At 50.9% G+C, this 23,792-nt stretch overlaps 3 protein-coding genes across 3 annotated transcripts; 2 read left to right on the plus strand and 1 right to left on the minus strand.

The window, feature by feature from the left end:
* Positions 1-1,413: 1,413 nt before the first annotated feature.
* BO97DRAFT_420673 (uncharacterized protein) lies at positions 1,414-9,921 on the plus strand (the record flags this gene model as incomplete). The annotated part of the gene is made up of 3 exons (XM_025696674.1): positions 1,414-1,462; positions 7,916-8,191; positions 8,255-9,921. The coding sequence occupies 3 exons, from the start codon at positions 1,414-1,416 to the stop codon at positions 9,919-9,921; spliced, it is 1,992 nt and encodes a 663-aa protein (XP_025555524.1).
* Positions 9,922-14,418: 4,497 nt separating this feature from the next.
* On the plus strand, positions 14,419-15,159 carry BO97DRAFT_410767 (uncharacterized protein; the record flags this gene model as incomplete). Its single annotated transcript, XM_025696149.1, has 3 exons — positions 14,419-14,462; positions 14,619-14,698; positions 14,786-15,159. The coding sequence occupies 3 exons, from the start codon at positions 14,419-14,421 to the stop codon at positions 15,157-15,159; spliced, it is 498 nt and encodes a 165-aa protein (XP_025555525.1).
* Positions 15,160-21,517: 6,358 nt separating this feature from the next.
* BO97DRAFT_132168 (cytochrome P450) lies at positions 21,518-23,497 on the minus strand. The gene is made up of 2 exons (XM_025690055.1): positions 23,143-23,497; positions 21,518-23,077 (listed from the first exon to the last, which is right to left on the minus strand). Exons 1-2 carry the CDS (start codon positions 23,335-23,337, stop codon positions 21,743-21,745), a joined length of 1,530 nt encoding a protein of 509 aa, XP_025555526.1. The 5' UTR covers positions 23,338-23,497; the 3' UTR covers positions 21,518-21,742.
* Positions 23,498-23,792: the final 295 nt, after the last annotated feature.

Below are 23,792 nucleotides of genomic sequence, written 5' to 3' on the forward strand. Positions count from 1 at the left end.
TGGGGTTCGTCGTGTTTTTTGTGTCTGCCTGGTTAGTGTTAGTAGTGTGAGCGACCAGTTGCCAGTGAAGACTTAAGTCTTCTACTAAGTTTTGAAAGAACCGAAGACGTAAGCCCAGCAAGCGAGAAAGTTTGTTTGGAAAATACCTGTTTTTGCCCAGGTGTAAATAGACTCGCGTGTGTGGATACTACCATAGTAGCTTGCTCAAGAAGCATCAACATAGTGCCAGCGAGCAGTGAACAACCAGGAAGAGACGCGATGAAAGTGGAAACTCCAAAATCTCTGTTGAATCTGTCTTTTCTAGGGTGTTCTCCCCTGCTTCATTGCGCGATTTTCATCCCCAATGGACATCCTACCCCGAATAGATAGGTAGGGTGGCATCGCCATTCTTGTCATCCCCCAGAAGACAGCCAGACACACGAGTTCGTACCGGACATAGACAGGGACTTTGCTCACCTGTGGGCAAGGCGCACACCACACCGTCGCTATACGTACTACCTACATCGTGCTTTCGCCCGCCCGACCGGTCCCTCGTCCTCAGTCTGGGGTAAGCCCACCTGAACGTGCGGTCTTTCCCCCACTCCACCCTCCGGGCCAGTCCCATGAAGTGAGCAATGTGCACGCTGCAAATGAAACGAATCACAAGGATGAATGGAAATTCCTTGCAGGGCTGCAAGCACTGACTGCACCGGGGTCAGCTTCACGAGACATGAACCTAGGATTATTGCCGGGGGTCTCTGTCCTGGAATGGGGGCAAAAGAGCCGCTGAAATGTCGACAGGGGGATGGTTGCGTCTTTCTTCATCGATCAGAACTGACATAGGGTTTAGGCTATGTTTGATCTTGGTTTGATCGACTCGTAACGGGCTGCAACAGAGGACGGGGGAAAGTTTGGTGGGTTGACGAGGTCATCCTTGATCGAAGACACTACTCCGTACCTACTGCATCGATGATGGTCGATGAATCCAACGAACTGCCCCATCGATCGCCGATCAAGTTCCAAATCCTTGAGCACAACACGAACCCCCTCCATCCATTACCCTTGCATTTCACGGGATGCTACCATCCTGTCTCCAACCCAACTGGGTGCGGCCTGTGGCCCGGGTAGCTTGGTCAGGCTCGGTGCATAATCTAGAAACTGCTAGTCTGGTTCTCGAAAAAAGGCCGAATTCTGAATCTGTCCACATGATGGAGGGAAGAGGAGGAAGTGGAGGGAACGGGGGTGATGAGCATTTCACTACCTGTTCCTGGTAGCCGCCCTGGTTACAGGATGATGATCATCCCCAGGGTTTTGGCTGGTCGGGGAACGCGGGCCGGGGAATATGGAATGTGATCTCTCAGAAGACCCGGTAGGACGGACCAGGGTCGACCGTCCGACAAAAGGCACAGGCTGAGGTGCGAGCAAAAGACAAAAATGCATCGAATCGCTAAGAGAATAGAAGAGAGGGAGAAAGAGCAGTTTGGTAAGTTTGCGTAGTCTAGTAGATAACTAGCTCCAGGGAAGTCAAGGTCTTGGTTTGAAGGGCACTAACTGCTCTTTGTATGTTTCAGCTCGCTTTGTGTTCCTTCCAAACCATGACCCTGGGAAGCTGTTATCCGTGCGCCAACGCAAGCTTTGAAGCTATGTAAGTATAAAGAATCTGGGGCACTGTAAGTGTAGGGGATACGGAGTATGCTCCCAAGAGTTGAATCTGAGCTTCAGGGAGCAGGGGAAGACAAAAATGAATGGACGAGTTGCTCCTACGTGTACACATACCAGCGTTTCGCTTCCATATATCAATCAATCTCAGCGGTTGATCGAATGCCGGAGTCTGCAAAGGAAGAGAAAAAGTACCTTCTAGACCATACTTAGACCGAATTCCCCAGGGCGGAATCAACGGTTGAATGCCAGCTTTACACTACCCACATAGCTTCGATGGGTCCCTGCAAGCGATCCCAGGCGGATTATCGATCGACATAGCGCCGTTGACTGAAAAGAACCCTGTCCTCTCGGGGTATACAGGATCACCCTGGTCTTTGAAACCACCTTTAAAAAGAAAATTCTCGGGACTTGACCCCAGAATTGGCAAAAGAACATGGTACAGCATCAATTGTGGTTGCTAGATCCAAGGTCGCGCAGCGAACTTTGTCGGGTGTCTGTAGCCGGGAAGGGGTACTCCGCACCATAAGGTACAGTTCCTAGTAAGGTTCTCTCCTCGCCTTCCTTTGTTCGCTCGCGGGCCGCATTGATTGATGCATGGTGCCTGTCCTTCCCCCTTGTGTCGCTCGCTTCTGTTGCTGCTTGACATGATGCAGCAGCCTTCTGTAACATTAGCGGGAGTACTAGCAGCTACCATGACAGGCGTCCTCATTAGTAATAGGTATCTCCAGAGCGATACGAGTATATATTGTTGGGGAGCGGCGGGGGCGTATGTAGCAGTGGGGCATCTGCCAATGGCAAAGCTGATGAGGCAAGCTTTCAATACATGCAAATCCAATACGCGGGGGAGACTCTCAATGAATGATGATGAATCAGTAAATTGGTCAGTGGGGGAGATAGGGCGACCCCGAGTTCTGTTGCGCGATCTCCGGATTCAATTACCCCGTACTTTCCTCGGTGGGTTTCTTCTCCAGCCGCCGACCGGTGGCGGCGCGTAACCTAGTAAGAGTTTAGTTAGCTAGCTTAAGCCCATGGTCTCTTAGGTAAGGTAAATGTCGGGCGGTTCGACCCCACATCATGTGACACTCACTCCCGAGCTTGTCTTGTGACTTTTGCGGGAGCTCAGCGGGCTGCTTTGCCACTGTGACTGTTCGATTGACTGACTGATTGACTGACTGGGTGTACCTTTTGCCTCCCAACGTTAAAGGGGCAGGGCCCGCAGGAGAAAAGAACTTCCACCGGAAGTCCCGTGTCGAGTCCAACAGCCCCAAATCTGACGCCACGGTCAGTAGTCAGTAGGAGCGTGATCTCTTCCTTCTCTCCTACCCATCTACCCGTTGGTTCCTCGGCTATTTCTCGTTGGTAACGACGTCAGGTCCGGCTGAATGTGCCCTTTTTTTTTTCGCTCGGGGAATATCCCACCTCCACAAACCTGCTCCTGTCCCGCGTTCCACCTCAGGGCTTGATGGTTTGGAGCGCTATTTGGTCCCTACTACGCCTTACACGACCTCATCGTCCGGTTTGAACAACTGTTATCGAGGTCATCCTGAACATGACGCCCAATTGACGACAGATCGCCCTATCCGAAAGCCTCGTCTTTCAGTTCCCATTATATACTAAGTCCGTAGGATATCATGGGACAGCGGGATGCCTTCCTGATCATCCACCCGGAAGATTTTTTGCCTGACAAAATGCGGAGAGTATGGAGCATCTTCTCGGCATGGGACTGGCTTATCATAAGCTTACCCGGGTCGAAGTATCGTGGATGTACTGTACCCCGTAAAATCCACCTTATCGGCGCTCTCTCCTTGCCCTGCCACACAGGCTGCTTGAGGGGGGCAGAGGTTCAGTCAAGTGGGCTGGGTACAGGGGGCGCAGCTACGTGGCTCTCCCTCCATCGCTATTGTGGAACGATAATCTGCAGGACAGTATGGCAGCTGAGCACTGCACACTTTTTGCCAAAGATCACCATCGCCTGGCAAGCGGTGCCCACTTTTCTTTCCCACTTGAGTTGTAGGCTAAGGTGAAGCGGTCGAGGCATGCAAAGCGAAGGGGCAATAGTAACAATAAGCTCCTGGGGGCCTGGAGATGTTAGCGGTTACCTAATTCTATCTTCCCGGGGCAGTTGCTTGGGGGGACGAGCCTGGAGGGACTTAGCGGGTGGAGGGGGCCTGGAGGGGGCCCGCCGGCGCACTGAACGCATATACGCACCCACGCACTGGAGACACAGCTGAAGAGACCGAATGCCCGTGGTCCCTCTTTCTTCTTGAGCTATGGTCTGCATTCGAGTTGCATACAGTATGCAGGAAAGATGCAGTTTAAGGCCCAATTATTAGGTCGAGAATCTTGCTTTGACACCCGCCGATCGTGCTACTCGACCAAACAATGTCTGAACTGTCAAAGGGGACCATAAATTTGGATGTATATTTCTCGCCGGCCACTGGCACTCGTTGGAGGAGTGGGAAGCCGAATGTGTTGATAGTACACTGTGCTTTTTTACTTTGCTCTTCTTTCACCCCCCTCCACCGCTTGAAGGTTTTACTTGAGTCATTCACCGTAAATCTTTGAGAAGCGAGTAGAGCTTCAATTCCATTCATCCAGCCAATTCCCAACGGAAAAGTCCTTCAGATGCCGACTTTTCAGGGACTATGATTCGATTCAAGGGTCCCGGCAAATGACCAGAAGATTTCAAAACGCCATGCAGATCGGCTCTTTTCATTTTTGCTTTCTCAACGTCTACGACTAAAACCCTCAAGCATTACGGGGGTCAAAATGCGAGGCTAAGATTCCTACAAGCGCCTCATAGGCACACACACACGCTATCGCCCCCCTCCCCCTCTCCGTCGGATTTTACTCGGCTGTTTTCACCCTCCACGGTAAAATAACGGAGGGAGGGGGCACATCATAATAGGTGCTTAGAAGAGCTTCGCAAAGACAAAATAAGCTAAACGAGAACACCTCCGCGTTTAGTTTCTCTCTCGCCTCCCCCTAAAGATGAAACCGAAGGTCACTCCGTAGCTACTGGAGAAAAATCGCCCATGTGAGAATACTCAAGACCTAGAACCTGCCAAATGGACTATCACATGATTGCACAACGTGGGCTGACGGGCTAGGTAGGGGTAGGGATTTACTTGGGTTTAATGTTGTCAGTCAGTTCTTCGTCTTCTTTCGCGCGCTCCGCTCCCTTCCCTCCCTCTCCCCACCTCTCTATCACAAAGGTTGTGTGTGTGTGCGGCGCGGTGATGATTGATTGATGATTGATGATAGTGAATCGGGCGGATCTTCTGCATCCCAGTTCCCCGAACCACTTACCTGGAGATCCGCGACGAAGGATCGTAGCTGTGGCGTTTTAAGTCTGTGACCAGGGTCAAAAAAGAAAACAAATAATCACTCGATTTTTTCGGTGGGGAGAGTTTTGCCCTCCTGGAATTTCTTATCCATCCTTAATGGATTTTTTTTTCAGGACCCCGTGACCTGCAAAAAAAAAAAAAAAAGTAAAGGGGGAAGGAAAAGAAGCCTAAACCAGATGGCCGGGTAATCTAACACCAGATCATCATCATCAATCTATAGAACGCCTGATAGTGTGCTTGCTGTTGATGTCCGTTGGTGCTACACAATCATTCTCCCACCCCCTTCCCTAGGGATTATCCATGTTGGGCTGGCTCTTTCTTATCATCGCCGCCAGAGAAAATGACAACTGGCTCTTATCTTGTGACCTATGTGTGGTTCTTTTGGAGGCCATGGAAGTGGAATGGAAGAAGCCACTGTGATACTCTCGCTGTCATTGACGTATCTAGCTAGCACACATGTGGAACGATATATCTCAGTTAAAAGAATCGCTTGGCTTTGATTCGTTTGGCGATGTGAAGATTGGTCGGTAGTTTGATAAGTGGCCACATGATAACAAGAATATGTACTGTAGTTCAATGCCTGCAGACAGAGAAAGACAGACACACAGAGAGAGGACTAACCCCGGGATTGACACATAACTTGCACGCACACCGCAGAGGGAACAGAACAACCCCAGCCTGAGATAAGGTCAGTGCTATTTAGGTAGGTAAGACGATCAGCCAGATCGGATCCGCGGCACTCTTCCCCGGTATGCGACCTCCGCCCTGGGGGGGTATTTCTGATGCTACATACCATCGGCGAATACTTGCAGAGTGTACGTATTCCGTAGCAGCAAGGACGATCGAGGGGCGCTGGTGCTCAGGCCATCTTCAGCCAGAATGATCGGACTGTATCAGCGTACCTCGATAGATCAGATGGCATGGGCCATGTACGAAAGCGAAATTACGGAAAAGGAATCCAGAGAGCTAGAGCTATGGACGATATGGAACAATGAGAGATCAGGCAGAGATGCCTCGGGATCAGATCGAGGGGCCGACTACGAAACTGCCTACCGATAAATGATATTGGTTCATCTCTGGGGTGGAAAACGTGGCTAGACCCGAATGTCAAGGGTAGCAGGCCCACGGGTCTTTTGGAGACAGGCCAGACAGACAGCATCTATCGATAGTACCCGAAACTAGGTCCGTGGCGAAAGTAGTCGACAGAAGAGTGACAGTCAGCAGACACCAAATGGCCACCGATGAGGCAGGTGAGAGGTGAACTGTCAAATGCCCCTGACGAGGCGAGAGATTAGGCAGTATGTGCCTAGAATTGACAGCGACAGGGGGGAAGAGGAGGGAAGGGGCCTGAAGGGGGACTGAAAGGGACTACAAACAATGATGGAAGTGGCTATATTCATTAGGCCATCAATAGTAGTAGGTGAGTTGACAAGTGCGGAGTGATATCAGCAGTATTCTGTCTGAACCAATCGTTCGGGATCCAGTTTTGAGAGAGAGTCAAGTGACCCGACGGAATTGACGGGGTTGACCTGTATGTAGGTTAGGTAGGTACGTGGTTTTGCGAAAGTATTTCGCTGCCTTAGTCAGCGGGGGAAAGCTGGTCACAGGACAAGGTGATCTTTGTTTGAACGTTTGTCTCGAACATCCCCTGCGCTGTGAGTGCTTTGTTGATTGTGATACGTAATGCAGTCATCTTAAATTGTAGTTATGGGTGGTAGCTGAAGTAACTGTCTAGCAGGAATACCTGCCTCCAGCAACTGGGAAGGTATGTCTGGGGTTTGAGGGGGAAAGTCCTTCTCCATACTTTGTACCTTGTACTGGAACTAAGCGAGAGAGTCAAGCCTCAATCGTTTGCAGAAGACTTGGAGAAGGGGAGAAGGAGAGCAGAAGCCGCATTCACCGGCCTAAGTAACCTTTCTGGACGGTAGAGACTGGATTGAGTATCATTTCCATACCGAGAGAGTAACGAGTTCGTACTTTGTTTTCGGAGCCCCACTCCGGAAACAGACCGGTAAAGTTACCCAGTCATGACAATGTATGGAATACCAGACGCCCTGCGGGGGTACTCCGGAAGTACCACCATTACCATTCCAAGAATGGAAAAATGCAAAAAATAATAAAAAGAATAGAATTTTTGTTTCCTGAATTATTAGAAAAACAATCACACACACACATAGGTTCCGGACCACGGAAATGGAGGGAGAAAGAGACCTCTCTCTCTTACCGCCATCATCTAGTAGTATCTACTTACTTACCTAACTACTACTACCTATTATTTCCTGACCCTCGGTACTGTACTCCCTGGTCGGACTTTTCTTTCCCTTTCCCTGTGTGGCCACCGTCACAACTCCCCATATTTTCCATATTTTATTTTCTCCTTCTCCCCTTGTACCATTACCAGTTCTTACCGAATTACTGTTCCTTTCCACGCCCTCCTCTTCCTCCCCTTCCCCCCCGTCCCAAAATCCCAAGTGTCTCCACCGACCCGTCGTTTAACTATCTTCCCTTTCCTCATTTTTCTCGCCCGCTCCACCGCGTACTAAGTTTCTCCTCCCCCATATTCCTACGCTCGATTTTTTCCCCTTCTCTTTTCCTTCTTTACTCTCACCAACTCCTCCGGTCGACAACTTCAGTACCCTCCCACCTTCGACGTATCCTCCTCTGCACCGGCTCCCACCCCGAACCTTCAACTTCCGCCCCAATTGCTTCGACCCATCGTCGTTGCCGGTCTCTACCTCCCCTCGAATTGACCATACCCGGACGGGAAAGGAATTAGCACACCGGAACGGACTCAGGATCCGACTGTGCACACTGCGCCGTGTCACATCCCACACCACAATCGCTGATATCTTGATCTGCTGCTTCGCGAAACGGCAGCTGAGGCGCCACTACTAGCTCAACCACACAACCTGCAATTTGCATTGCAGTCCTCGGAACCGAGATACTTGATCTCAGCGACACCGTGGAGGATCAGGGAGTTTCAATTCGCTACTCTTCGCGCCGTACGACCACGCTCGGGGGAGACGGCGACCCCGAAAGTCCCTGGAGGGAACAAGGAACAATTGACAACTCACTCAACATTCGAAATTGTGGCGTCGTTAAAATGCCTTCGCGTTTATCAACCCCCGTACTAACGGTGGACACGGCCAAAATCCACAAGGTCGATACCGCCAATGCACAGAGCCTACATGGGATGTGGATGGGTAAGCACTTCGATCTCAATACCAATTCGCTGTGTGATGGCTGACTAGGTCTTCACTCGCCAGTATTCTCGAAATGCGCCGACTACATGGAAGAAGGACGTCGACTTGAGAATCTCAGCTGGAGACTCTGGACCCGCGAGACATTCTGCGTGGAGCCGGAGACTAGCAGCGATACCTCGGTCTTGCCACTCCTCCGCACAGAAACCGCGGATATGCCAGAACTTTCTGCTAGTGTCGAATCTGCCGCCTCTGAGCAGGCCGACAGGATTGAGCAGCACATCAGACGGCCGAAGGTTGATCTCAAACCTGCGGTGGTCCGTGAAGACTCAAGCCCTCTTCTGAGTTTGGCTCGCGGGAAAGAGAAACATATCACATCCGAAGGCTTGGAACGCATGGTACTGAACATCAAGGAGAAGAAGAGCTTGGAGCCTATTCCTCCTCAACCGTTGACCGCTCCCATTCCTCCTGTCGTGGACATCACCTCTCGTCCGTCCACTCCGACTTCTTCCTCCCCTACCGTCTCCACAGTGAAGCGGACGCCCTCCCCGCCATCATATCCTCTCCGCCAACAACAGAACCAATCCACGGAGTCCTGCTCGACTACAGCGCCCGAAGGCAATGAGAGCGACAACAGTGCCGGTGCTGCTGCTTCCGATACTAGTGTTTCGTCTTCCGGCATCATCCCCATGCGCTGTGATTTAATCAAGTCGCCGAGCATCGTCCGTGGCTTCTCTCCTTCGCTTGTATCCTCATCCTACCGGTCGCAGCCCAGATTGGCGCCCGAACCTGGACCAGCCAAGCAGTCAGGACAGCTCAAACCCATGCCTTTCAATAAGAAGAAAGGGGGCATGTTCACACTGGGAGGGTCCTCTGGAGATGACGAGAGCTCATTTGAAGATCGCATCACGATGCGGGGCCCACACCGGAGCTCACTGTCTGACGAATTGAGCAAGCCCACGTCGAGCAATCAGAGTCCGAAGAAGAAGGTGGCCTCGTTCAGGGATGAGAACGGAATCATCAAACCCACTCGAGAACGGCTTGCGGAACATGAAGACGCCATTGAGACGGACGACGAGGTTTCCGAAAGCGCCATCGAGGATGATTCAGACTCCGACTGGGAGGACTCGGTTACGGAAAGTGGCCGGTCGAGTGTTGAAGAGCGCGAGCTGTTCCAGCGGGTCGATTCTCGGCCTAATCTCGTGTCCCGTCGCTCGATGCTGACCATGATGATGCATCAACCCACTAAAATGGGCGCGGCCTCCCGGTCCACCCCGGCCCTTCAACGTTCCCGTCTCACCTCACCCAACGGCCCCTCGATCCCGGCTTCCCCGCCTGACGACGATGGGAACCTTACGATGCGCGGTCCCGACGTGCCTCGTTCCAAGCCGATTGTCATGAAGCCTACCCCTCAAGCGATTGCTCACTCGCCACGCACCACTCGACGCAATATGCTGGCCACGGAACTGACGGAGTCTCTCCGTCGCCACTTGCTGTGGGAACGCCAGCAGAAGAGTGCCACTGCAAATGCGTTCCTGAAGCGACGCCATACCGCTCACGATATGGCAAACCTACAAGAATATCCTGGTCCCAAGGGCGCCCAGAAGGGTCAAGCCGCGGGTCAGAATGCAGGTTCCACAATGAAGTCTACGAGCCACGGCAAAGACAAGACCGGCTCCTGGAATAACTACACCGACTTTGGGCCTTGGGAATACCATGTGAAAGGATGGTAAAGACCTGCCTTGGAGCTATTAATTGCTACCTTTCGATCTTCTATCATCCTTAAGTTTTGTGTCAAGACATATCCTATTATCTGCTGGATATGGTTCATTGGCAGTGATACCCGATCGTCGAACGCCTTCTCGTTTTTCTTTTCACCAACATGTAAAGACCATCGATTGATTATCATCCTTGTGACACGTACCATCACGACTGCATTGCATATTGGCGCACTTCGGAATCATCTGGCTTTGCTCTTCGACCTAATCGTTTCTTTTCTTTTTTTCCGGGTCCATGCTATTATCTTTCCTATCTCTACTTGCATTGTGTGGCTATCTGCTGTCATTATACATGGGCCACCGGTGGGGGGATCAAGCGTCTTTTACACAATTAATCTTGTTGTACAGATGAACTTCTCTTCTACGGCGATGCACAGTCGGCAGAGACACCCTGAAAAAAAGGGTCTCTACTTTTTTTTTTATCTCTTATGATGCTTACTTTGGGTGGAACTGATGGACCATTGGGATTCCTCATCATTTTTGATCCAGGCGGCGGAACCAAAAAAACTGCTTACCCGTTTTTCTGCATATTTTGAAATAGCCCTTGTTGTTTGACTTTTCATGCCTCGCTGATACCAGATACCACATTCCCCGAATTTTCCTTTCTTTCCCGGCCGAACATTGAAGAAGCCGGCCTGCACATGCCATGTACGCTACTTGATACTTTTTTCATTTACCTGTTATGATGTATGGAGAAAGCACCTCAAAACAAAAATAAAAATTATAACAAAGAACCTCAACCCCTTTTCTGCCGAGAAGTAAGACTACGCTGTACGTTTCAGACCGTACAAGAAAGCCATTGTTTGTAGTAGTGTAGGAAGCAAAAGGTGAATATTAGGTAGTTAAGTTCGACGACGACTCACAGGCTCTGCCATCTACTGAAGTTCATAGCCAGCCCCTCCTCCAAGTATAGTAGGAGGAAACACCGGGGCCGGCAGCGCACTGACACGTAACCTACCTAGCCTAGCCAGTCTAGCCAGCGCGCCAGCGAGGCAGTCTGGAGAACTTTAACCAACCACCCCGCCCCTTAGCTAGTTACATAGTAACTTATTGTACCCATCCGACAAGGCCAAGTCCGCTCTCATTGAGGCAGGTTAAGAGAGGACGGAAGCTGAGGGAGGGGGTCTAGCCACGCCTTCCATCTATCACAGCCTAGATCCAACTCCCACCCCCCCCCCCCCCCCCCGGCCCACCCAAAACACCATCATTGTTTTGTTTTGCTTTCTGCCCTGTGCCCACTACCCTCCCTGTCTAGTGTCTGATCCCTAGGGGAAAGAAAAAGGATCTAGAATCTCCGCACTGATCGCTTCACATGCGGGTGGGTGCTTTGTGGTCGGGGTCCTTGTTCTTACGCTTTCTGTTTCGTTGATTTTATGATCGCACTATCTTTGTTTCTTTTAGGAGGGGATATTGTGAGGGAGGGAGGAAGGGGTGACCGGGTTGGTGGGACGGGATGGGATCCATGATGGTGGAGGACAGATGGAGGGTTCCCAGTTGTTGACGAAGGAGAAAGAGATAACCAGGGTCTGCGAATGGGTAAGGAGCTGTAGCGGTTCCGGTTCGTGAAAGAAAGTTTGTCATTCTTTTATTGTGTAGTGGTGGTGTGTGACTCGTTTGGTGTTTCTTTTATTTTGTATAGTATATACTGTTTGTGTTGGACGGGTGGGTGGTTTCCATATATAGTAATGCCTTTTTAGTTGGTCAGAATCTACTACCGTACTGGCGGTTTGGGTAGGGTATTGTTCGATTGTAAAGGTTAAGGTGCTTGGGGAGTAAGCTTGGGGATGTGTCGAGTGCTACGAACCGGAGGCAACTGATGGATGAACTGTCATTGACATAAGGGTATGACGGGTAGACAAGACAGCTTGAAGATGGTGGACGATGTTGAACGCAACCAGCCACATAGACTGCCTGGTTCATCAGGACCGGTCGGGTATCCTATTGAGCTGGGTATCTTTCTTACCGCCTCTCCGGGGGGATAATTATAGTACTCGTAATCGCGCGTGTTATGATACCTAGAGTGCGGAGATATACGTGGTTATGGTGGCGGTGGTGGTGGGCAGAAGAAAGCTTGCTTCGTTTCTTCAATGTCGGGGAGATTCATGAGAATGACTCTTCGTCCGTATCAAGTTCGACGTTACTGAGTTACCGAGTGTACATACTTAGTATTATAGTTCTCGATCGATTCTGGTCGGAATGTCCGCGAGAGTACGGTTTCGGTTTCGAGATGGAAGTCTACCGGATTGTGGTTGTTACTATGTCGGTCGCCGTCCCAGAGTCTTGGGGTATCAGCTGAGGGGGGTGAACCGTGGACCTCTTCGATATCGATTCCTCTTTTTCTCCTTTGCGTCACCGCTGGTTAAGATCAGGGACGCACTGGGTGGGTGGGCTTATTCGGTGTTAGGTTCTTGAATGCGACTGGCATGTGCTTTTCGTTGCTGATGGGGTAGGAGTTGAGTTTTGCGGAGAAAGGCAGATGCCGATCAGATACACCTACTGATCCTGATTCACGGGCTACAAGAAGCTGGATAGGAAAGTCTGTGCTCTGGATTGCATTGAATCATTCGTGTCTCATGTGGATTGCACATGTTCTAGACTGGAGAAATTGCATCTGATATGCAGTGTTGAGCGAGAGAGATAGTCGTCGGCGTGCGTGTTGCATGGGGTATTTTAAGTTTACCAACTACTACTACTGTACAGAGTAAGAGATTGCTTTGGATCAGATCCATTGATCTGCCGAAGCCCACCATCTCCCCCTCTTCCTCTCGACCCCGGTACTTGGGTCTCCCACACTAACTACTTGATCAGTCAGGATCTTCATAACTTCATAACTTCATAGTGACTTAAGCGGGGGATCTAAATTTGATGTCCGCGTGCGCACTGACATCTTGGTTGCTTCAGCTCCCATGACGTAACCGGCCTGTCAGGATCTTGTTGACATCGATTATTAATCGTGTCTTTAACTGCTGCAACCAATTCTACCCGGATCGCTGTCTTCCGTTTTCTTGTCTTGATCGCTGCTTGTCTTGATTGATGTCTCTGGTCTGTGACTTTCTCTGATTGCAGCCAGCCTGTAAGTTAAGTCGATCGATCCACTCAACTTCCCATTCCCCTCTCCGAGACTTCCCTTTAGAAGCAATCGAACAATGGAAAAAAAAAAAAAAACAAAAAAACAAAAAACAGAAGCAAAAAAGACAAAGACAAAGCAAAAAAAAAAAAGGCACAAAAAGTAGAACCTCGAATCAAAAGCCCGAGAAAGCCTTCAGAGCCCCCACATTAACCACCAGCTGAGATTCTGGATGCATTCCTGAAGTTCCCGAGGACTCTGCAACCAATTGATGGGCGAAAGGGCACGAGGGGAGCAGTCCGACTCTGCCCGAAAACGTGGGGCAGCGATCGTGCTTGCGGCTGGTTGGTGAAATCTTCTCTCCCTCCCATCTTCCTCTTCCAGACCAAGCCGGTGGATCCCGAACCCCAGCAACAAAACCTAGGCCGAAGGGGAACTTTGCCTGTTCGGGTTTACCGTCCCTCACAGAAGGTCGGGGCAGCGCGACTTGTACTCAGCTGGACTCGCTGGACTCGTTCCCTCCTCCATATGTCAGAAGTTCAGAACCACCTGTGCCAGGTCTCTGCCTTCCATTGCGGGTCAACCTACCTTACCAAGTGGGGCAGGTCTCTTCAGGTCGGGCAGCAAGGTGATTCGTAGCTGGAGGGGCTCTTCACCTCACCGGTACGGTGCTCGCTGTTTTACAATAACGCTGTATCAGCCCTGACAAGGACTGTGGTATCATCACCACTCAGCCTGGAGGCTACTCATCGGAGGTCTGAGTCATCAACCTTCCGCGGCCGAGAAGGGTTTACCTTCTTTTCATCATCATAATTTGATTCAAACCACGAGGGCTGGAAGTGGAGCAAACAAGCAGTGCGCCCCTACTCTAATCTCTCGAAATTCGACAAATGTATGAACTTCTGAAGACAATTACGTCGTTGCCCACTCTGCCCCCGGTAGGTATGTCATCACGAACTGGTTCCTTTCAACTCCGTACTCTTTCTTTTTTTTTTTTACCCTTCCTTGCAAGGCAGGGAAAAGTAAGACTCGGCCCGGCTCCTCCTTTCAGTTCGGCATGCCGATGCACATCATCCCTTCTCTGCATTGCAGAATGGGGTATTCTCGGCACAACCGCACCACTCATCATCTTCCTTGTTATCAGGTTTCTTCGGAGGCCTTCTAGACCAGGCCGACGACAGGTTCTTCGCCTCCGACGGAGCACATCGCTCCTTGTTCCTACGTGTCAAGGTCTCGGGGGTGATCGAAACCGTCGCCGACGGCCATGTTCCTTAGCACCGCCACCTCAAACACCAGTAAAACCGCCGCTCGTGTGGCATTACACCGCTTACAACGGGCCGGTTGCGCGTCGCGTTGTGTCCGTTTCTGCCGTATCACGTGGCATAATGTTTTTTCTAGTCCTTGCCTGTCTTGGTTTCTCTTGGGTGGTGTAAGTCCCGTTGCGCCTCAATAAGGAAGATATGCCACTATACAAGGCTTGCAAGCTAGCGGGCTTGAAGCAGCCCGATTTGAGCGGGCCAATGCCGAGCATTGGGCAGCATTGGATGTTTTCATGCCATTCGGTCGGACTTGACTATCGTTCTAGTGTCCACTTTGCAATCAATACTACACCAGCCACTGGGGTATGCCGCGTTGCGCCGAGAGTCAAGCTCGGACAATGGTATTGTGAGATGGTTAGTAACGTGTCCGAATCAAGGTGGCCCTGGCTCGATACCACCCCAGTGTAACTGTGTAATACACCTCGGGCTTCAGATACAGAAACGATTGGTAAGAAGCAGTTTCGAGCACAGATAGATGCCTGCTCTTCATACACTTCCATCTTCAGTTATCTCGATTTGAACGAGTCTCCATGCTCACATTCATATGTCCCGAAGCTCGATGCAACCTATGTGTCAACGACTACCTCGCACGTTCACGACACAGAACAGAAACCTGCTACGGCTGGCAAACCCGAAGCGGCGATTCGATGGCCCCGAGACGCGGGATGGTCACATGAGCCGAACATCCTTCAAGCCACCACCGCCAGTCCCTCTCCCCGGAACTTACGCCTAACCGCCCCCCTCCCCAAAATCCGCATCCGATGGTCCTTCCGAGAGAAGAGGCAAATCCCTTTCCCGGAGGTATAGTTATCTTTAGATCTCATGCGTTCCAGCGACTCACTCACTGGTAAAACCCCGAGCATCTTCCGCGTAAGGCAACTCCCATCTCTGTCAGATTCAGGTCAGTCCACGGTGCCTATGCAAGTACGCGAACAAACAAAATCAAACCAAGACAAGTTCAGCGTACACGAATCAGACCCCCAGAAACGCCCCCGGCAAGGCTTTTTTGACTTTTTCTCTTCTGACAAACCTGGGAAAAAGTTCCATTCCCAGGTCGGGCGTTTCGAGAAGTCTTCTAGAAGAGGTTTAGGCTTGGAATCTCGGAAGACTAAACCAGTTTAACGCGGTACCGGGACGTATCTGTATTACCGGATACTTTGTATGTAACCGACGTCAGTCAGGTACATACATACCATCCAGTACCTAGGCGGGGCCTCACATTGCGTACAAGCGGTATGTATCATGTGTTCCTGCACAGTACGCTGTGCTGTATGCAGTTTTCAGGAAGAAGGATTGTCCGACTGTTGGCTTGAGCCCATCGCAGCGATGATAATTGTGCTTCTATATGGTAGATTAAGTAGTTAGTTACCTACGAACAATCGATCGGCTTTTTAGGAGAGTCGGATCTTGTTGTGATTGTGCAATTGAATAAAATTGGTCGTGCTGCACCCCCCCGACCGCCTACCTCCTCACAGACAGCTGCAGACCGCCTTGGACGGTTGGTTCCTGGGTTTGAGGTGAACCGCGGCTGGTTGACCGGCCTACTGGCTAACTAGCTGTAGGACGTGCATAATAAGCATGCATGTTACGATTGACATGGTGCTTTAAATGAGAACTCCCCCATTCGAAGGACCTCGCTATTGTTGCCTCTCGATTAAACTCGCTTCCTCTTTGGGCGCCGTTACCTTTGCTTTTTTGTCAAAGCTTTTCCAGCTATAGTGTTGGCTTCCGTCATTAATGGTCCGACCGGCCGATCCGGTCTATATACTCCATGGAGTATATTGGGTTGGAGATACTATGGTCATAACTCTGATATCATTTCTTACCAAGTATAGAAACACCACACGGCCCTTCTTGATCTTAGGGGGTTACGTATAGGAGTCAATAGTTCACATTCGACGTCAGTTATCTTGTGGGGAAGGGAGTGGTGGAGGAGGATGATGATGGTGATGAGGATGAGGAGGGGAAAACGGAGGACGTTGCTCCGATTGTGAGGTTTGCCGTGCTTGCCTGCCCGGCACACCACCAAGCAACCCCCGCTACTCTCTACATGTATCTACATGCAAACTGAATGATGATGGTTGTTCTCCACCAAATGTGGAACACATACTGTTCAACTATGTTATTGCTTTGCATGTTCTCTTGCATGGCCTGACATGTATGTACCTGTCGAAGAAGGAAGGGGAGCGCACCACTGATCAGCCCCTCCTCTTCTCTTCCTGACTTGAGTCTTTTTTTTTTGTAAACACAACCAACAAAGGTAACGGTACCTATGCTCCGACTGACTCGGTGATATACCGTGGGATTTGTTCTGTGTGATACAGAATTTAGAGTGCGGGTTGTTTTTGTGCTGGTCGGATGCTTGGTTGATGATTGGTGTAGGGAGTTTGTTCGGGGAAATCGGCTCTCTTCACCCGCGTCCAAGGGACCAACTTTAGTTTTCTTCCTGTGCGAACAAGAGTTCTATATCGGGAGCTGCGATTGGGCTTGGTTTCATCCTCAAAGTGCCGCCCGGCTCGAGGGAGATGGCATGGGTTCTTTCATCGGTTGGCTGGCTATTTGGCTATTTACCTCGGTAGGGCCGACCGAGGATTATGGATGAGTGAGAGGGATGAATGAATGCAATGACAGACTGAGCGGCCAAAGCAGATTGACTGCTGTGTATGGACGGAGTAATAACGGAGAAATCGGTCCCTACGACAATTAGGTCCAGGGCTTTCAGCTTCAGTCAGCGTTCTGGACCGTGGGCTTTTCCTTGCAGAAGAGCTCTAGTCGACGGATGTGCTGCTGACAATCAATCAATCACGAAATTGCCTTTCGTTTCTTGTATGTACGTACCTTGATTAAAGGGTCTGGTGACTTTTTCTGTCTTGCTCCTCTGTTGAATCTTGGATTCGATATGGATCCAGACTGATGGAGTCCACACGTAGATCAACCGTCCAGACTCCATCGATGTTTCCCCGATTACCATCTGCTTGTAACGTGTACGTAAAGGCTTTGTATACTCTCGGTAACCCTCTCGCTCTCCCCACATGGCAGTACACGTTGTTGTTTCCCTTGGTTACCTTACCCATTGTTGAGGGGCTTATGGCTCGAGTCAGCTGACTCGTGAACCGGGGTACTTGACTAGCCGGTGGGATTGTGTGTCGATGGAAGTACCTTAGTTTATGTAGCAGTTCAGGATCTACCTCGTGTGTGTACCGGTCTGTTCCTGATAATTCTCGTCAGTGGGGTCGAATTCCCTCCTGTATTGACCTAGACTACAACGAAGTTAGGTACCGTCCGCTCAATTGGTGCTCCCAGAGATCGCTTCCGCGAATCATGGTCGGAGAGAGCCCTGTGCGTATTCCGGGAATGAGGGGAAATGCGGCGGGCGGGGAGAGAGACAGAGAGAAGGAAAAAGGAGGTCCAGCCGTGAGTGAGGGCCCTAAAACAACAAAGCACAATAATGGTTTGGCGGGGAGCCTTGGAGGGACCGGTTCGTTTGCTTAGTGAGGCTTTCCCTTCCCCTCCCCCAACACTCCATCCTACTATCCCCTGGCTTGGTTTCACCACAAGTTCAATCTCGAAATACCGGATTTCAGATGTTGTGGCTTGTGATGATGGGTTCTGGTTCTTGAATTGAAGAATCAGGGATTCGCAAGCAGATCGCAATCAGCAAGAAAAGGGGTCACCTGTCGGTACTTAGTGATACATACGGATTGCGCCGATTGTCGTACCTGCCAATCGAGATCGGGACTTTCTGTCCTGGAAGGATCCCAATCCATCGGTACGCCTGCGGGGGGTCGTTAAGGAGGGGGGGTAAGGGGATCGTGTTCTTTACATAGTTCGTGTTGGTTTTCTCAAGTCTGGTTTCATTTCCGTATTGAAGGTCTCGTTTACAAACAGAGGTACTTGGGCTGTACGGAGGGCTACTAGTCTGTCTAGCTGCTGTTGCTTACCTTGCTGGTTGGTTGGCCCTAGAGATCTATTGGTATGGCGAAAAAAAATGAAGTCACCGATGATCGACTGGACTCTTGTACAATGGAGTGTTGCACCTTGTCTACGCGCCAACCAGACTGTTCCTCTCTATCATCACCGTCTGCACAAAGCATTGGTAGATTCGGACGTCCACCACTCTGTCCTCGCCATTCATTCTTCAAACCACACTGTTACTGCATATGCAAGCCGGAGAACCCGACTCTCCACCTCCTGCATGCAACGGTGCTGTGAGTTCGGTGCACGGAGTACATACAGAACCCAAAGCTCTCTCAACCCAAGCGGCAGATAGGAGCGCCCCCGTTACGCCTTGTGGAGCAATTATAGCTTTGCTTGGTGGCTGGAATCCATTGCATCTAGACCAAGCGCGAGGAAGGTAAAATATAGGGCAATTGCCAGATTCAAATGGTGGTGGTCAGCCGGGTTGTCGGGTGCACTCTTATCTTTCATGCAGCAGGAAACACTCGAATCTCTCCATTGAGGATGAAGTGTTTCTCGCTCCAAGGTGGGTGACTACAGCACAATCCTGAATGCTATCACATAGCCTAGGTGGCAGGCAGGCATCATATGCCCTCCTTGCAACAGAAGGGACAACAACGCATGAATTGGGAGACTGGGAAACAAAAGTGGTGCCCCTCGACGTGGCAACACTTAACGGTGCACCGAAACTAACTGCACCATCGACTTCTCGTTGACGATCCTGTTCATCTCGGATCTATTTCCTGTTCCAATGGGGGGTTGAGTGCGACTGTTGTTGTTGTTGTATGAGAAAGCTTCGCAAGAAGGTTGCCTGTTTGCGTACCGGGAGATTTCTAGGATTGGATATTGCGGAGGGAAACCCACATTGATAGACCCAATCGTGACCAAACGAAATCAACTGTATTCTGGAGTCAGCAGTCATGACCAGTCTCACGTCCAAAATTCCAGAAATGCTGCAGCTATTCTTCTCTGACAGATCCACTATGGTTGACATTCCCCAGACTCTCTTTCCCCGCGATGTTGTCCGATGATCATCGGCTCTACCGACAATTCAGCATCCCATCGATTTCGAGAAGCCAGGATGAAAACAAGAACGGTGCATGTCACGGGGGTCGCGAAGAGACGGTGACTCGGTGATATCAGCAAGAGACAGGCGGAGGCCATCACGTGGTCACATGGCGGCGCATCTCTTGCAACAGTCAGCGTCATTTGTACTCCCCTCTTTCTTTGCTTCCCTCAAAACAACGCCTCCCGCCTTTTAAACCGGATCAGGTACTTTTCAGGAGCTGCAGCTACTGGATCCCGGGTTTGCCTTCGTTGGTCAGGCCCTGGCGACTTGTCGATCTCCGGGTCACCAGATCTCTGCGTTGGCATTTCGATCCTCCGAGGAGGTGTGTGTGTGGGTGTGAGCCCTTGCTCTCCTACTAAACTCCCGGGAATTACGCGCTGACAAGTCATCGTCAAACTCGTTAGCATTAAATGTTGCTTAGCGACCTTCGCGCCGATCGATACGCCATCTGTCTCCCCTCTCGGCCCTTCCTTCGATCTCACGCGTGATCTCTTGGGCTGCCGGGGACGACAGGATTCCCTTGCTTCTGATTCTTGGGCAACTTACCACTCACTCAGTTACTTACTCACTCACATACTCACTACATTTGGATCTGATCTCGAGAAACGAGGATCATAACCCGTCCGTCCGTCCGTCATTGCCTTTCCTGTCGAATATCATGCAGACAATGAAGTCAGCATACTCAACGAAAACATACGATTGCACAACATAAGTCGCGTCATGAGCCTCCAGTTCTTCTTAGGCTCAAGGTAGTTTATCTATACCTAGAAGGTACTTTCACTCCAGTTTGGCCTAGGCGCCCCCGACATTTTTCTAGATTCATGCACCTTGCTTCGTATTTCAAGGTCCAGGCCTGATCGATCGACGCCCATGCTCGTCACATCCCATGTGCAATCTATCTGTCCACATATCCTTATGTCATCATCGAACATGGAGATTTGATTCCCTCCTTCTTCCGTCCTGAAAAATCGAAGAACAAAATGAAAAACGAAAGAAGAATACATCTAAATTATTACCCAGTGTCCCAGAGGACATCTTGCCCACCCTCTTCTCTTCTGGTCACCATTCTCAATTCCCCCTCCTCCCCTGAATCCGACATACCGGCCCGCAACCTTTCTGGGTCACACGCCATGGGTAAATTCTTATTTTGACATATGCCGTTTCTTTCCTTTTTCTTTTTTTCTTGTTTCCCGCGGTTAGTGCTGCGGTTGAATTGCTGAGTTGGCAGACACATACACCATACATACACCACACACTCACGCTCACACTCAGCCTCAAGAGGGCTCAATCAACCAGAAGGGGGTCGCCAGATGCGTCGTAGGGTATCGGAAGCAGAAGACCCAGCGAGGTCAAGGTAAGTAAAGTATCAGGATGTCCCTATCTGTCTGATTCTCATCACATCCTATTCACGAAAAGAGGAATCCTCAAGTAAAAGCTACGCTTGAATTTCCCTTCTCTTCATCCGACTCCCGATTCACTAGTACAATTAAAGGTAGGAGAAGTAAAGAAGCGAAAAGCAAGAACCCTCCAAGAATGCATTTTCTTCCTTGCTTGCTTGAATAAGCTAGCTAGCTAACGTGTTTGCTTGCTTGCGTGCTTGCTTGTACTTGTCACCCAACGCCAATTTCCCTTCCCCCTATGGACGCCACCACCGCGTGCATTGCATCCTTTTTATTTTCTGCTCTTCCGCCCCGTTCCCGTCCCCGGCTCCCAATCTTATCGTCCTATCCCAATGCAGGGGACCGGGGTATCTATCTGGTATTTCGAATACGGTGTTTTAGGGATTACGGTGGGTTCTTTGCAGTCTGACCTGTTCTTATAACGAGTAGGGTTTGGGTTTGGGCTTAGGTGGGTGAGGGTTGGGAAGGTGGATGGGGTCGATGAAAAGACCATTGACGTAGCTCCAGACTTGGGGTTCGGAAATAGACTTGGTTTGGCTTTTTGTCAAGAAGAGGGAGTGTTGGACAGGTGCGACGAGGGAGCAGAGTTCCGAGGTGGAACGTCTTTTTTTGTTGCTTCCACATGCTATGCTTTGGTTCCAATTTGGAGGGAGGTCTCTACTTTGGGATGGGCGCTTGATGTACGGTAAGTGTTCAGCAGATTGGTGTGATTCGATGGGTTGAGGTTGTATACTGTTGACAGTGTAGCTATTGGTTCAGAAGGTCATATTGTTTGATGTAAGTGTATGTAGTGTAGGTGTTTTTCTTATGGTATGGTACATTGAAGGTGTTGGTGTTGAGATTACAAGGTGATAGCAGTAAAGTGAGAACAAAGAATAGTCGTCAATCCATCAGGGTAGGCGACAGGCGCGAGCGTCTCACGAGCTGTGTCTGGGAGAAGGAGAAGGGTACAAGACCGTGGTGTCTACAGAGCCTTTTCTGAACGACGCTCCCAGCGCACCACGGCTGGCTTCAGCGGGCCCGAGAACAGAGTCGAGTAGTCTGTTCCCGGCACACCCTTCTTGCCTTCGAGGTTCGAGACACGCAGATGGCGCACCATGGTCGCGACAATGGTGATTAGGTTGAGATAGGCGAACTTCTCGCCGATGCAGCGGTGACGGCCTGCCCCGAAGGGTAGATAGGGACTGGCGGTGCCCTTGGAGACAACACCGTAGCCGTAGTCGACCAGCTCGCCGCCGTCTTCCTCCTTCTCAACCTGGTTTTCCCAGCGGCGGGGGTCCCACTTGCTCGCATTGGGGAAGAATTCGTCGCTCTGGGCCGTAACACCGGGCGAGGCCATCAGCACATGGCCGGTGGGCACGACCATATCGGTACCGGGCACGGGCATGTGGTTCTTAACCTTGCGCATGATGGAGTGGATGGACGAGTGTAGGCGCAGGGTCTCCTTGATGACACTCTTGTGAAGGGGCAGCTTGTCGAGGTCCTCATACTGTAGCGGCGCGAACTTGCCATCCGCTCCACGACGGAGAGCCGAGACCTGTTCCTGGTAAAGCTCATCGAGCCACTGGGGCTCGGAGGCCAGGCGGAGCATGATCCAGGCGCTGATGGAGGCACTGGAGTGCTGGCCCGCCAGGAGCAGAGTAATCATGATATGCGCGATCTCGTGATCCGGCACCGGCTGTCCGTTCTTGTACGTGCAGTGCATCAGGTTCCACATCATGTCCGACTTCTCCTCATCAGGATTCTTGCGGCGCTCGCGCAGAATCTCCGTGTAGATCTCGCGCATGCGGGCGTGCGCCACGTCCCGCTTACGGTTGTGCGGCAACGGCGCCCACGGCAGCATGAAGTTGATTGGACTGAATCCCTTCTCGAGGTCGTGATACAGGTCTGCGAATTCGGATGAGAGCTTGCTGCGGACCTCGTCCCCTTGCAGGGCGCGCGCTGCGGTGTAGATTGTAAGTTCGGACATGGCGGCGGGAACATCGAACACTCCGGAGGTTCCTTGGAACCAGGGCGAGGTGCGCAGAAAGTCCAGCGTCTCCTGCTCAATGAGATGCACGTGCGATTCGAGCGCGGTCTGGGTCAGACCGTACTTGACGAACTTCTTCTGTTCCATGAGCTTGGAATTGGGACAGTCGTAGACAACGTCGGCTCCGAACACGGGGGTGGTCAGAGGGGAATAGACCTCCTCAGCGTTTGCATCCTTGAGTTTGGCATTGAGGATGAACTCGTTGCCTTGAATTCCCAGATAAACCGTGGTCTTTTGTCCCAGTAGCACAAATGTGAAGATGTCGCCGTACTGTTTACACCACTGCCGGTTAGCTTGCACAGCCGCGGTATCGCGATCGGTGGGAAGTCTCTGACCTTTTTCCTGTTGGAGAAAAAGAAGGCGTAGGGGTCCATGCCATAGCTGATCGTATTTCCCAGGAAAGGGATCCAGTGGAAGACCACGGGGGGTTCTTTTTTATTGCGAAACAGCAATTGGCGCAATACGTTCAGTGCAATGATGACCAGAAAACCAGCGGTCGCGTAGGTGCTGATGACAGCTAAGGAAGCCATGATGGCGACGTGCTCAGAGTCAATTGGATCGGACACAGGGCAGAGATGGTCATAAAAGACAAGAAATCATCATCTCCAGCTGGGGGGAAGGTGGAGTGCGGGAGAGAAGGGAATTAAGAGGGAAGGCCAAGTAACCCAGCATCTCACTGGGCAAACGATCAAGAGGTCTGATTTTCTGATTTTCGTTAGTTAGTCCGAGCTGCCAGGCACCGACCCAGCCCCCCCTGATATTGGATCCTCTAGCCACTTGGGGACGAACCAGCGAACCAACGAACAAGAAAACCGGCATGGAGATGGTTCCTGAGCCGAATCAGACCACTTCACTTGTCATCTTGGGAGATTTGAATGGGCTGTTGGACATCGACCCATGCAACAGAAAGTAAGGATCCTCCAAAAGAGTTTCCAACTGTCTTGAAGGAAGATTCCCGGAATCTCCACAATTGCCCTTTTGGGCC

The sequence above is a fragment of the Aspergillus homomorphus genome (assembly GCF_003184865.1).
Source record: "Aspergillus homomorphus CBS 101889 unplaced genomic scaffold BO97scaffold_3, whole genome shotgun sequence".
Lineage (NCBI taxonomy): Eukaryota > Fungi > Ascomycota > Eurotiomycetes > Eurotiales > Aspergillaceae > Aspergillus > Aspergillus homomorphus.